The sequence below is a fragment of the Giraffa tippelskirchi genome, chromosome 5 (genome assembly GCF_054371585.1).
Source record: "Giraffa tippelskirchi isolate mGirTip1 chromosome 5, T2T-mGirTip1v1.2.pri, whole genome shotgun sequence".
Classification (NCBI taxonomy): Eukaryota; Metazoa; Chordata; class Mammalia; order Artiodactyla; family Giraffidae; genus Giraffa; species Giraffa tippelskirchi.
Window position 1 is genome coordinate 38,240,756 of NC_137279.1, and position 13,766 is coordinate 38,254,521.

General features: G+C 50.5%; 1 protein-coding gene across 4 annotated transcripts in view; it reads right to left on the bottom strand.

Annotated features, from left to right (window-relative positions):
• The window catches only part of DHRS3 (dehydrogenase/reductase 3), a 47,804-nt gene extending 34,296 nt beyond the window's left edge, over positions 1–13,508 (bottom strand). For all 4 annotated transcript variants that reach the window (XR_014054024.1, XR_014054023.1, XM_081491464.1 and 1 more), the window contains exon 1: positions 12,975–13,508. Coding sequence is in view for 1 of the 4 variants with exons in the window: in XM_081491464.1 (XP_081347590.1) it covers positions 12,975–13,169 (195 nt within the window). In the remaining 3 variants the exon portion in view is untranslated. The remainder of the gene's footprint in view (positions 1–12,974) is intronic.
• Between the last annotated feature and the right edge of the window lie 258 nt (positions 13,509–13,766).

Consider the following 13,766-nt stretch of genomic DNA (forward strand, 5'->3'; position numbering starts at 1 on the left):
GAGGGCTTGCCTAAGGTGAGACTGAGTCCGGACTCAGAGGTGTCAGTTTGATCTCCGGGAGCCAGGCCTGTGCTCATGTCGTTTAGACCCATTTAAACTCCCAGTGGCTAAAAGCACATGTTGCATGGACTATGCTCAGGGCTGTCAATGTGATCTGTTCTGTAAAATGATTAACTGAGAGGCCACAAAACTCACTGGTTCAAGAGCAGACGCCCAGGGTTCAAATCCCACTTGGTCTGTCACAAGCTGTGTGATCTTGCTATGGACCCTCAGAATTGGGACCAGTAAAAAAGATGATAGGGCTTCCCTGTTGGTATAGTGGTTAAGAACCCACCTGTCAATGCAGGGGACATGGGTTCGATCCCTGGTCTGGGAAGATCCCACACGCCTTGGCACAACTAAGTCTGGGGCACCACAACCACTGAGCTCTAGAGCCTAGGAGCTGCAACTACTGAAGCCCGCATGCCCTAAAGTTCATGCTCTATAACAAGAGAAGCCCCTGCTCACCGCAACCAGAGAAAGTCTGTTTGTAGTAACGAAACCAGTTACTACAGAACGTCTGTCTGTAGTAACAGACCCAGCGCGGCCATAAATAAAAACAAGGGGGAATACCAATTAAAAAAAAAAAAAAAAGCACTGCCCACACTAGAGCTCACTGTGAGGAATAAATGACTTTATTACGTGTCAGGTGCTGGCACATAGTAGGTGCTCAGTAGACATGGGTTCTAACTAGCTATGATGGATCGATCAGTCATGCCTTCACTCAAGCAACAAAGATTTATCAAGCGCCTACTGAGTGCCAGATATTGCCAGGTGCTCAGGGCCCTCGGGGATTAAGAGGACACGTCCCCTGTCTCCCAGGGATCTCACAGCCTTTTGGAGAAGACACATGGCAACAAGCAGCCACAAGCATGGGGAGTTGCCATGGTAACCCATGACTCTGGCCTCACCGCAGCCCAACCCTGACCAATTGAGCTACTTGGACACAGAGGTGAAGATGACTAATGGGGAAGCTGGGTGGCTGTCTGCGGAGTGGGCAGCCAGGACCAGAGCAGAGGCCCGGCCTTTGACCAGCCTCTGTGCCTGGACTGGAGAGGGGCCTGCATTGGACCAGCCCTTGAACACGAGGAAAGGGGCCTCCAGTAGGAGGGAAGATGCCAGGCTCTGAGCCCTCCCTGGGGAAGAGTGATTCATTCTTACTGACATCTAGAAAGGGTCAAGAGCTAAAATTCCCAAGGGCTTCTGTGACAGGAGCAAATTTCTCCCTTTCCTGCAGACTCCCAGAACCAGGGTGAATCTGGCCAGCAGGCTCTTTGCCTCTGTGCCCAGCAGAGCACTTGGGCCAACAAGCCAGGGCTGGGGGTGTCCGCTTTCTCTCCGCCCCTACGCCAACCAGAAGGAGCCATCATTTCTTGCAAAACTTCTGGCACTGAACTAGGAGGTTTACATACATTACTTCACAGAATCTTCATACTTTCGTTTTTCAGATGGGGGAAGCCCAGAGAGATGGTTATTGCCCAAGGTCACACAGCAGGTTGCTGGGAGGCTTCCTAGGATTTAAAGGATTAGGAACTGGCTCCCAGCAGCCCTGGCTAGCATCATGAATGGCAAGAGTGCTCTGGCCAGTGGGCTGGTCTCCACCACTTGAAAGACCTCAGCAGCTGTGACACTCTCCATGGGCCAGTCCTTGGCTTTGGGGCTGGGGTGGCCAAGTCGCATTCCCCCATGCTGGGAGCTGAATGTGGGCTGGGTTCCCTTTGAGGCTGGTTCAGTCCTGGTGAAGTAATTAGGGCTTCTAGCTCCTGGTTGCTTAGTGGTGGCGTGGGGGGCCTGGCTGAGGGCTGAGCAGGGCCTGGGGTTCCATACACCTGGGCGAGAAGAGGGAGCTCTCCCTTGAGGGGCAAAGGCACAAGCTAGAAAGATCACGCTTCTTCACCTGGAGTAAAGAACCAAAAGTTGAGGTACCAATAAGATGACACAAGGCAGATTCCCATTATTCTGCAGTGGGTAGCTGTTCCCTACTCCAAGGGATCTTCCCAACCTAGGGATTGAACCCAGGTCTCCCATATTGCTAGTGGATTCTTTACCATCTGAGCCACCAGGGAAGCCCAAGAATACTGGGGGGAGTGGGTAGCCTATCTCTTCTCTAGCCAATCTTCCCAACTCAGGAATTGAACTGGGGTCTCCTGCATTGCAGGCAGATTCTCTAACAGCTGAGCTACCAGCGAAGCTCCAAGTAAGGAGCGGCTAAGAGAAAAGACCCTGATGCTGGGAAAGACTGAAGGCAAAAGAAGGGAGCAGCAGAGGATGAGATGATTAGGTAGCATCACCAACTCAGTGGACATGAATCTGAGCAAACCCCGGGAGATAGTGAAGAACAGGGAAGCCTGGCGTGCTGTAGTCCATGGGGGCGCAGTCAGGCAGGACTTAGCGACTGAACAACAAGAGAAGTATATCCTAAGTAACTTCCCGGAATAGTTCCTTTCAAGCCTTATGTTTTCCTTCTAAGTAATGGCATCCTTTCAAAATGCACACAAAAATCTAACACAGAATTCTAAGCTACAAGACCTAAGTGAAGTTGAGTGAGTTAAATGGAACCCCTTGGAACCCAATCTGCTCCACCTCCCATGGGGTCCCACCTTCTTGGAACCCCTTGGGTGCTTTGGAACCCAGTTTGAAAACTCGGTCCTAAAACCTCAACTGGTGTTGGGGTCTGCCTTGAGGCTGCTGGGGTTCAGACGGCCCAAAGCTCTGTAGAAGACTGAAATGCAGACAGGTATCTGTAAGCACTTCCCAGGAGTATGTTTCAATGTGGACAAAATAATCATATGGTTCATTGGTCAAAGTGCTTTCTTAGCCCCTTCCTTGAAAGGCTACTGAAAAGGGATTTCAAGATCAATTTCCCCAAAAGAGGATGTGGCCAACGAAGTCAGGAAAGCTTGAGCCCAGTGACCTTTGCCAGGCTGACTCTTGCTGGTATTAAGTACTACCAGGCCATAAATCTGTATTGTCCACTCTGGTTTGACCTTGGCTTTAGGTTGCAATACTCCCGAGTCTCCTGCCTCTGACATAGGCTCCAGTCCTGGGCCCTGAATCAGAGCCTCAAGTTGTTGGATGGGTTTTGACTGGATCCAGTCCAGAGCTTCTTAACCTGGTGTCTGAGACAGGCATCAGGGGGACCCAATGACCTCTGAAAAAGTATAAAAATCTGTCTCTTTGTGCATTCTTCTTCAGACTGGGTTTATATTACTTTCTCCAGATCCTCAAAGGGCTCCACAACCAGCAAAAGATTAAGACTTACTGCAAACCCTTTAGTGCCACCTCCTTCAAGAAGTCTTCTGAGATTTCCTTAATTTATAGTGATCTCTCCCTTCTCTGAATTATCAAAGCTCTAGGTCACTTGGGAGGATCCAGCTGGGTGACCTCAAGTTTAGATGGAAGGAGCCGGCACTCACTGATTCCTCAAAGTTGGCTTCCAGCTAGAGGTGCCACCCTGGTTGTAAATGAATGAAATACAACTGTGCTGTTTTCCTGCTTATCAGTTACTTGTTCAAAGCAAACCCTGATAACCAATGACTACCTTAAACCTTTGGCAAGTAACCCACTCATTGTATGCAAATACTGCTGCTCAGTGCTTAAAAAAAATGTTTTGGTGAGGTCAAACTTAAGTACATCCTGTTGACTCCTAGACTGCTCATCCATTCTCTTTCCAGAACCCTCTGTGTACTAGGTAGTTCCCATTATTAAACAGCTTGTCTCTTGACCTCTCCATAACCCTGACTGGGGTGGGCTGGGCCAGGCTGATAATATTTGACCCAGAGGGAAAGGGCCTAGTGTTGAAGCTAAAATCCTGGGTTTGAAATCTGCCTTAGGCCAACCATCCAGGGCAACTCACTTCACTTGCACCTTAGAAATGGGCTTCTGATCGCCACTGTGGAAAACAGGATGGAGGTTTCCCAAAAAACTAAAAACAGAACTACCCTATCAGCCAGCAATTCCCCTCTTGGGTATATATCTGGGAAAAAAATCAAAGACACTAATTAGAAAAGGTACATGCACTCCAGTGTTCATAGTAGTCTTACTTACAATTGCCATGATAAAGAAGCAACCTAAGTGTCCATAAACAGATGAATGGATGAAGATGTGGTGTATATCTATATCTGTACACACACACTGGAATATTACTCAGTCATAAAAAAGAATGAAATTTTCCCACTTGGAGGGCATTATGCAAAGTCAAACAAGTCACAGACACATACTATATGATATCATTTATATGTGGGATCGAAAAAAATACAACAAACTAGTGAATATAACAACAACAAAAAAGCAGACTCACAGATATAGAGAATAAATGAGTGGTTACCATTGGGCAAGAGGGGCAATATAAGGATGGGGGAGGGGAGGTATAAGCTATTGGGTATAAGACAGGCTCAAGAATGTACTGTACAACACGAGGAATACAGCCAACATTTTGCATAATGGTCAATGGAAAGTAACCTTTAAAAAGGATATAAAAATTTAAAAATTATTTTTTAATTGGAAAGAAGAAAAGCAATGGGTTGCTGATCACACCTGCCTCTGGGCCTAGACAGGACAATAAATGTGAAAAAGCCCTGTGGGGTCAGTCTTGTAGGCTACCACAGTCACACAGGGTATGAACCAATGTCTCATGTTGTCTGGGGAGCCCAAGGAAGCCCTCAGCATCCAGTTTGGGTCTAAGTTATGACTGATGGTCAGAATGAAGGATGTGAACACAGGCCTGGCCTGCACCCTCCCTCTTCCTCCTCTCGTCTCTCCAGCATCCTGAAAAACCCCACCAAAGGAATGACCCAGCCGCTGAAGGACCCTGCTGAGGTCAGGCTGAGAAGGGCTGTCTTCCTTTAATTTTTGAGCATTGGTTGATTGATGCTGGTGGCCTCTCTTCCTCCTGGCCCCTGACTCTGTCTGGGTCACTGATGTCACTCTAGTAACAAAGGTTCACAGAATCAATGGAGTGGAAGGGACCCAGGTGATCATCCAGAACCCAACCTCTCCTGATGTAGGAATCCACAGTTCCCTCACTGCAGCCTGCTGACCCTGGAAAAGCTCCAGAGGGCGGGAAGGTGCTCCCGGGCCCCAGCCTCGTGCAGACCTCCATCCACCTAGAAGGCGGCCGATACTGTCTCCAGCCCCTGAAGCAGTCAACCAAACGCTTCTGGATTGGCCATCCCACCTAAGTCATGGCTTCTGGTCCTTGTCATCCGGAGCCTGCTCCCTGGGTGCCCCCAGTTGCTCAAGGACCTTCTCAAAGTGTTGACCGATACTGCCCACAATGCTCCAGGGCTCCCTCGACATAGTAGAACTGAAACGGGTCTCCTTTGCTCAGGGCACCAATACAGTCGCTTTCATTTTCTTTGCAGAGGGAGTTAAATTCCTGTTGCTATTAAAGTCATCTTACTGGAGCTGACTCCTCTTTCCAGAGCATCAGGGCTTATTGGAGATGATCATCACACCAGGACGTAAGTGCCACCAGAGAGAACCTTGTTAATGTGGCTCCCTGCAGCAGCCCTAAGCCTAGCTGCCTAAATTGAGGAATGAATTTGACAATAGTCACAGTTCCCCCAGAGCCGCATCACCATTTTTCACCCCATGCATCCACAAGCACAGATCACGGCTTGCTGAGCTGGGGTCTCCCCAGCAGACTCTGAGGCCTGGGTCCTGGGTGACTCGCACCCATCCTTCCAGGGGCACACCAGCCTACCCAGATCTCCCTTCAGCCCACACACTTCCATTGGACTAAAGATATCAACAGCAGTGTCTTCTCAAATCCAAGCACCAAGCTGAGAGCAGACTCAAGCTTTAGAACGCCCCCAGAAGGGGGCCAGGCAAGTCTGGTCTCATGTACTTAGAGGAGCCCAAGAAGCATCCCAACCCCTCTCCTGCCCTTGGCCTGCCACGCCCTCAAGCCCCCCACTCCCTAAGTGACCTGGCGGAGACTTATGTTAGATCATGTCACTTCTACTTCCCTTCACAGAACCTGCCAACAGCTCCCAGCTTCACTTGGAGCCAAAGCCAGAGCCGGTTCTAGAGATTGCTGGGCCTTAGCTGCCCTGCCCTGCTCCCCCAACCCGCCCCTTGCCCTGCTCCCAGTCTCCTGTCCTGCTCTCCCACCCCACTCCTTCCTGTTCTGCTCCCTGCCCCGCCATTACTCGCCCATCCCCTGCCCCCCACACTGCAGCCCTCATTACTTACTCTGCTTCAGCCACAATGGTCCCCTCCCAGCTCCCCAAATATCCCAGGTACATTTCTTTGAGCCTCTCTCTCTTCCCTCTACCTGGAATGCTGCCCCCTCCATTCCCGTCAGGTCATCGTCTGTCACTGGACCTCATTTGTTTCCTCCTTACTGTGATGTAACGGGCTGTTTTCTGCATCCTGTTTTTATCTGTCTCCCTCACCAAACTGCCGACTCTACATGGGTGGAGGCTGGTGTCTGCTTTGCTCACTGCTGCCGTATCTCTATGCCTAGAACAGTACTGGGCACACATAGGGTGCACCGTAGGTTTGTGGAATGAATGAATGAGCTCCCACCAACCACTCATTTGCTAAACTGTTCTGGTGTTTGGCACTCTCTTTTTTAAAATTTTGTAAAGTGTAATTATAGTGTTTTTTTTAAATTATTTTTTGGCTGTGCCGTGTAGCACAGGAGATCTTAGTTCCTAGACCAGGAATTGAACTCGTGCACTTTGCAGTGGAAGCATGGAATCTTAACAACCAGACCACCAGGGAAGCCCCCTAACACTCTCTTTTTGAGAATCCAGAACTTTAATAAGACTTCATGCCTTTTAAGGGACCTCACTCATCTCATGGCAGACGAGTCTGCATTTGGGAACACTAGCATCTAAACAGATTTGCTTGTCTCCTTTTCTTTCTTTTTTTTTTTGCTTGTCTCCTTTTCATTTGGCTTCAACTCTTTCCTAACCTTCTTGGTTCATCTGAATAATATGTTTCAAATATCTCCCTTTCAAGCATCGTATTTACTTGGTGTATTTTCTAGATTGTGTCTTCTAAAGGGAGCAAGGAGAACATCTTACAACATTCTAGGTAAGGTCATGCTTCGGCCTGAGGATACAGAAGAACAGGTTGGGTCTGGAACCATTGGAGCCCGGGTGCCCAGAACTATGTGGGCTTTTGAGAATGGCAGGTTCGGATGAGGACTCTAGGGACAAGTTGTAGTGAGGACAACTGGATCTCTTTCCTTGGGGGAAAGGATGGCTAATGGCTCCCTTCTCATCAATATGGCCAAGATCATTTTCTCTAAGTGGTAAGAATAATTTCTCAGCAAATCACAAGATAAAGATGGGACAGAGAAAGTAACTATTTCGATAAGAGACTGGAGGGGCTCTGTGTGGGGATAAACCAATGGCTGAGGCTCTGAAAAGCAAAAAGTTCAGAAGAGCTTGGAGTCTGCCCAAGAATGAGCAGATGCCCAGGTAGATGGACGATGGACATCCTGACCCAGGGTCGGTATTTCCAGGTTAGGGAGCATTCTCTGATTTTAGGATAAACCCTGCAAGTTCCACTTGACATGTCACTTGGGAAACTCGGGCCCTTCATTCCCTTGGAAGCCACAAATTGAAAACACTAACATCTCCTGCAAGAGTTGAAATAAATCACACAGCCGGCTACCTGGTGGCTGTTAAAGGGGTTTAGAAATGGACGTGAGGCTGTCTACAGACCGAGGGCACATTTTCCAACTCTGAGCTGCTTCTTTTTCATTCAGTGGGATCTGATGCGTAGCACAAAAGGCTCAGATCTGCAGGGATGAGGACAAATGTCTTTTGCAAAGAGCTTGGCACGAGGTTGCTTTCCTGCGATGGCTGAGCCACGTGTGTGTTAGTTTCTCAGTCGTGTCCGACTCTTTGAGATCCCATGGACTGTAGCCTGCCAGGCTCCTCTGTCCATGGGCTTTTCCAGGCAAGGATACTGGAGTGGGTTGCCATTTCCTTCTCCAGGGGATCTTCCCAACCCAGGATGGAACCCGGGTCTCCTGCATTGCAGGCGGATGCTTTACCGTCTGAGCTACTAGGGAAGCTACTGACAGGAGCCGTAACAGAATTTTAGAGCATGCCAGGGTCTTAGGGATCATTGCGTCCACTTTCATTTTTACAGATGTGCTTCTTAGCTGCAGCCTGGAGAAGGGAGTGACTTTTCCAGGATTGTAGCAAAGTCAGGTCTAGAACCCAGGTGAGCCTGATCACAAGGGGCGTGGTCCCAGATGTGGGCACTTTTGTTCCCCAGGGGAAGTGGGTGGGGCAGTAAAAGGGAGGTGTTTTGTCTATTCAGGTGACAGTCCAAATTGTAAAGCCCATTGTTTGAAACCCAAGGACCAGATGCTGCAGGCTGAAAGAATTTCCTAGATGCCACAGGTAGGACAGGTAGCCTACTTTCCTGCTCCCAGACTGCGTCAGATGAGAACCTGGTACTTTTCCTAGAAATTCCTAGCAAAGGCTGCATTCTGAGTGAGAAGGGAGGAAGTAAGCCACTGCTGTTTCCCATGTCACCCCAGCTGTGTGACTTTCACGACACATCAATTGTTCAACGCAGCTACTTTGGCCTGATGACTTTGGGTTCCAAGATTACCTGTCTGGACCCTTCTCTCCTCTTTCTCCTTGTTCCTATTCTCACCAGTACTGACCTAACTCAGAGTGTGAGACACAAATTATTCCTTCCCCTGATCCCTAGTCCATGCAACATTATTTTTCTTTCATTCCCTTCTGCCTTCCATCCCCAGTTTCAGCCAGGTGCACAGTCTTTCATCAGTGGTTTCTTGCACGTGGGTTACCCATCCCCCACCTCTTCTGGTTGAAATTCTTGATGTTCTTTAAGCCTCACTCAAATACCACCTTCTTCAGGAAGCCTTCCATGCACTCTTGTTATAGATGAATAGCTCTGGGCTTCTTCTGTGTAGTGTGCTGTACTGTGCTGTGCTGAGTCATGTCTGACTCTTGCGACCCCACGGACTGTAGCCATGAGGCTCCTCTGTCCATGGGATTTCCTAGGCAAGAATACTGGAGTGGGTTGCCATTTCCTACTCCAGGGCATCTTCTCAACTCAGGGATCGAACCTGCATCTCCTGTGTCTCCTGCATTGACAGGCAGATTCTTTACCACTGAGCCACCTGGGAAGCCTTCTCTGTAGTGTACCCTGCCTCCCCCCCAACTTCATGTCTACCCAGGACCTCGAAAGTGATCTCATTTGGAAATAAAGTCTTCAGAGATGTAATTAGTTAAGGATCACAAGATGAGGTCATACTGGATTTCGTGTGGGCCCAAATCCAACGACTGGTGTTCTTATGAGAAGAAAAGAGGACACACAGACACAGAGAGATAGCAAAGACAGTCACGTGAAGAAGGAGGCAGAGATGGGAGTGATGCTGCCACAAGCCAAGGAATGCCAACCAGGAGCCACTAGGAGTGCGGAGGGAAGGGGAGGGATGAGGAAGAATTCTCCCCGGAGTCTTTGAATGAGGGGGGCTCCACCAACCCCCGGATTTCAGATTTCTAACCTCCAGATTGTGAGAGAAAACACTTCTTTTGCTGCGAAGCACCAACTTAGTGGTCATTTGTTGTGGCAGTTACAGGAGACATACACTATAGCTCGTGCCTTGACAGTAAGCACCTGGCCATGTCTCTGAGCCTTCTTTGCTCTACCCACCCCTCTCCAGGCCCAGCGCCACACTGAACACTTGACAGACACCTCGGGCAGGTTTGCTGGACTAGGTCTCTCTGAGGTGGTCGTCAAGGGGTAGTTGGGCCTGGGCCTGCCCCAGTGCCAGGATGGGAAGGATTTGCTGAATGGATGTGATTCACCAGTCTAGGTGAAGGGTCTATTCCTAGTGAGCTGCTTTAAGAAAAGGGCTACAGACCCATGGACCATAAATTCAGTAACAACAAAGCAGGTGCAACTCTGAACCAGTCCTCATACTGGCTCCATGAAACGGGTCCGCGAGTCCTGGCTCTCTCTTCCATGAAGGGACTGGGCCCCTGCTCAAGGGTTTTGCCATCATGGCCCAGGGCTCTAATCCAGCCACTTGCCTCCTACAGGGCCAGAGGCTGGAACAATCCCTGCAGATACTTCCAAACAAACAGTTCACTTCTGTCCTCCAAGGGACTGTTGCTAAAACCAGGTCAAAGTCAAAAACCGGAGGCTAGCCCACCCAGAGCCTTGGAAGTGTAGGGGTGAGCCCAAGCTCTATGAATGCTTTCATGGAAGGAATTCCAGAAGGACACAGCAAATATAAAGGGGTTGTAATGGGCAATTTCCCAGCAAGAGTCTGCCTTGGAGACCCAGATCATGACTGGCCCTGTCCTGGTGAACCTCGTACAAGGTGGGTAAGCAGAGATATCTCAAGGTGAGGAACTTTCCAACTTCCGTGCCTTTGGGTCTCTTCAAGAAAAACCCTTATTTGGGTCATCTCTGCAGCCTAAGGGGCACCACTGCCCACAAATATTACCAAATCATTTGACTCAAGGTCATTTTTTGGAAACTGGGTTGTTGCTCCTCCCAAAATGAATGGACCTCTGTCGGACATGCAATCTGCAGGCTGATTCTCTCCCTTCTTTCTCTTTGGGGGGGCTTTCCCCTTGGATCCTGCCTCTACTCCCACCCAGGGGAGGAGGGTCACGCGGGCCATGGAGGTGGCCTGCCTAACTCGCTGCAGGCTGTGGATGGGTGCCATGCTCCCCAGCTCTCTCCAGCTGCTCCACGACCACCCTGGGCCCACTATCCACTTAACTCTCCGAGCCATCTCCCCCAAAGTCCCCACTCTGCAACACTCAGCCCTGTGTCCCCAAGCCCACCAGCCCTCCAAACACTCCCAGCTCTGGGAGTGGTCCCAAGGCCCTTTCACTGGGCCCCAGATGGATTCAGGCAAGAAACCTTGATTCTAAATTCCCCACCATGACAGCGAGCCTAAGGCTCATTCAAACGCAGCCCCAGTAATTGGTCTGATAATTACAAGTTACAGGGAGGGCTCTTGGTCATTCTGACTGGTCTGAGGACTGAACCTGGGTGAATGTCACTGGAAGGTTCATAGCGCCCCTGGTTCCTGATTCTGGTGACCAGATACCAATTAAAACATATCACTCAATGGTCCTGGGTTTATTCTTCAGAAGAAGATACCCATTTCAAATTCAGTGGGGCATGGTTCCCAGTGTATGGTGCCACTCTGCCCCTCCCCCGCCCCAATGCCATACACTTCTTTCAATTTAGGCTTGTTTATAGTCAGTCAAGTTTTTCCAGATTGACTAAAAGAGTTCTTCATATGCCTACTGCAGCCAGTTACAAGAGCAGTGAAAGAAACCCAGGACTTGGGCCAGCTGGAAGAGCCAGAAGAAAAGTTTCTGTGGGATGCAGACAGCTAGGGAATGACAATCACACGCGATTGTCCCAAACCCTACAGCTCCCCCTTCCTGCAAGGGCACCCTCATCTGCCACTCCTCCGTAACAGGGGTGGAGGGGTGGGGGGCATCACCCCCAAGGAAATGAAACTGCTGAGAGCAACTTCTGCTTCTCCTTTTTCGCTATGTCCAAGGGTTAAAAAACACTCCTGAACTCCCCTTCCAACTGCAAGGTCAAGCAGCTGTCCAAGCCACCCAAGGAGAAGCAGGAGCTGGGGGACAGCCGACCCCAGCTAACTTACTCAGCCTTGACAGCCCCCAACCTACAACCACCACCTCCCTCTAAACGCCGCCCAGGGAAGGAAGAGTTAATCGGCAATCGGCTTTGGCTGATAGTTCAGGCTCCAAAGTTCAGTCCCAGTCAGAGCCACCCCGGAGGAATTGTAAATCTCAGGGCAGTATTTAACAAAACAAAAGCAACCTGGAATTACATGCAGGTTTGGTTTTCTACAGTACATATTTACTTAATCCCCTAGGTATGTGGCTCCATGTCAGATCAGCTGGCTTCGCCGGCCCTTTCACCCCTCTAGCTCACAGCAGTTTAAATTTCAAACTAATTCCCTGTTTTTGCTCTTCCTCTTCACAGGGCTGGCTGGAGACAGCCCAGCCTGCTGGCCTCAAACCTCTCTCTATTGCTCTAGTCACTGGGTGAGTCAGCCTTGGGTTGGCGTTGGGTGACAGCTGGCTCAGCCTCCCCACTCTTAGGCACCAGGTCTGGGAAAACTGGAGGAAGCGGTGCTGGAACTACCAAAAAGTTAAAGGCAGGGCTTGAGAGTTGGAAGGGGGTGGGAGGTGGTTCACCACAGTGCCACCTTTCCTCTTAGTGGGGAGGGATCCCCTCCCGGGCTGTATTTGGGTGGGGGTGGGGGTGGTGTGCGGAGGCAGCACTGAAGTGAGAACAAGGACTCTTGATCAGCTGCTGGTTACCCCTGTCGCCTCTCTCTAGATTTCGGAACACCTGGCTTCTGAGTGCCTATCAGGCTAGGCTAGACATCCACCACCGCTTCCCCCTTTTCAAACCACACCGAATACCCCCTCTTTCCCAGCTTCCAGAGCCGCAGCCGTCCAGGTTGGGGCTGGGAAGCGGGTTGCCAAGGAAAATACGAAGCGCCAGCTAGCAGGCGGCTCCCCGCTCTACCCAGGAGCGCACACACCCTGCCTTACCAGGGTGGCAGCAAAGAGGGAAAGCGAGGGGAGGAAAAAACGCAACACCTTCCTTTGGGAGGGAAGAATGTGGGAAATGGGTGGGTCTGCTAAGTTTCGAGGTGGGGGTGAACAGCCAGCCACAGATCCCAAAGGAGCGGGGCAGCTCCGGACCTGCCAAAAAAGACAAGACAGTCGGCTGCCCGGGAAATGTACAAGGTGAAACTAACTAGCTCAGCATTCGCGGGTGGCGCAGAGAAGTAGGGTGGCCGGCGACTTTCAGACTCCTGGCGCAGGTTCCAGCAGCGGCAGCAGGTGGGCGCACTCCCTGTCCCCTGAGCCTCCCTCGCCTCCGGCCCCCACCCCTCTGGATTCGTGGGGTCCCGGTACCTTTCTGGCGCCGCGCTCTGCAAACTCGCGAGCTAGCTGGCGCCCGATGCCTCTCCCGCCGCCGGTGATGAGGACGTTCTCCCGGGACAGGTCCCGCAGCTTGGCGGGCAGCACCAGTCCGACCGCAGCCTTCACCACCAGATAGATCATCTGCAGAGGGAACACCACCAGCGCGCCCAGCCGTTTCCACACCATCCTCCGCGCCGCGGAGCCGGGCGGCGGGGGCGAAACTCCCCGGACCGAACAAAACAGGACTTAAAAAAGAAAACACCCCAAACAATAATAAATAAACCGAATAAGCGGGTAGAGAGGCGTCCCACCTGGCCACTCTTGAAATCACCTCTTCCCAAATGCAAAGCAAGCACCGGGGGAGAAAAAGGGAGGAGAAAAAAAAAGATAAATCCTCCGGAGGAGAAAAAGCGTCTCCAAAGGTTGGGACAGTAAGAGGGGTGGAGGGGAAGCCAGAGGTGGAAAGTTCTAACAAGAACTTTCTTGCCCCGGCAGCCAGCCGTTTCGGCTGGGGAATTCTCAGGTAATGTTTACAGGCTGGCAGAGGAGTTTAGGCAGGGGAAGAAAAAAAAAAAAAGGCACCAACCACACGCGCGCACCCTGCTACAGTCCCGCGGTTTCAAAGTGCAAGATAAAAAAAAAACAAACCCCAAAAAAAAACCGTTTCCAAATTGTAGCGCCCCCCCACTCCTTTTCCAGGAAAAAAAAAAGTAGGGGTAAAAAGTGCTTGGAGCTCCCAATTTCAGCCCGCGAAAGTCTCCAGACTCATTGCTATTCTTGGGC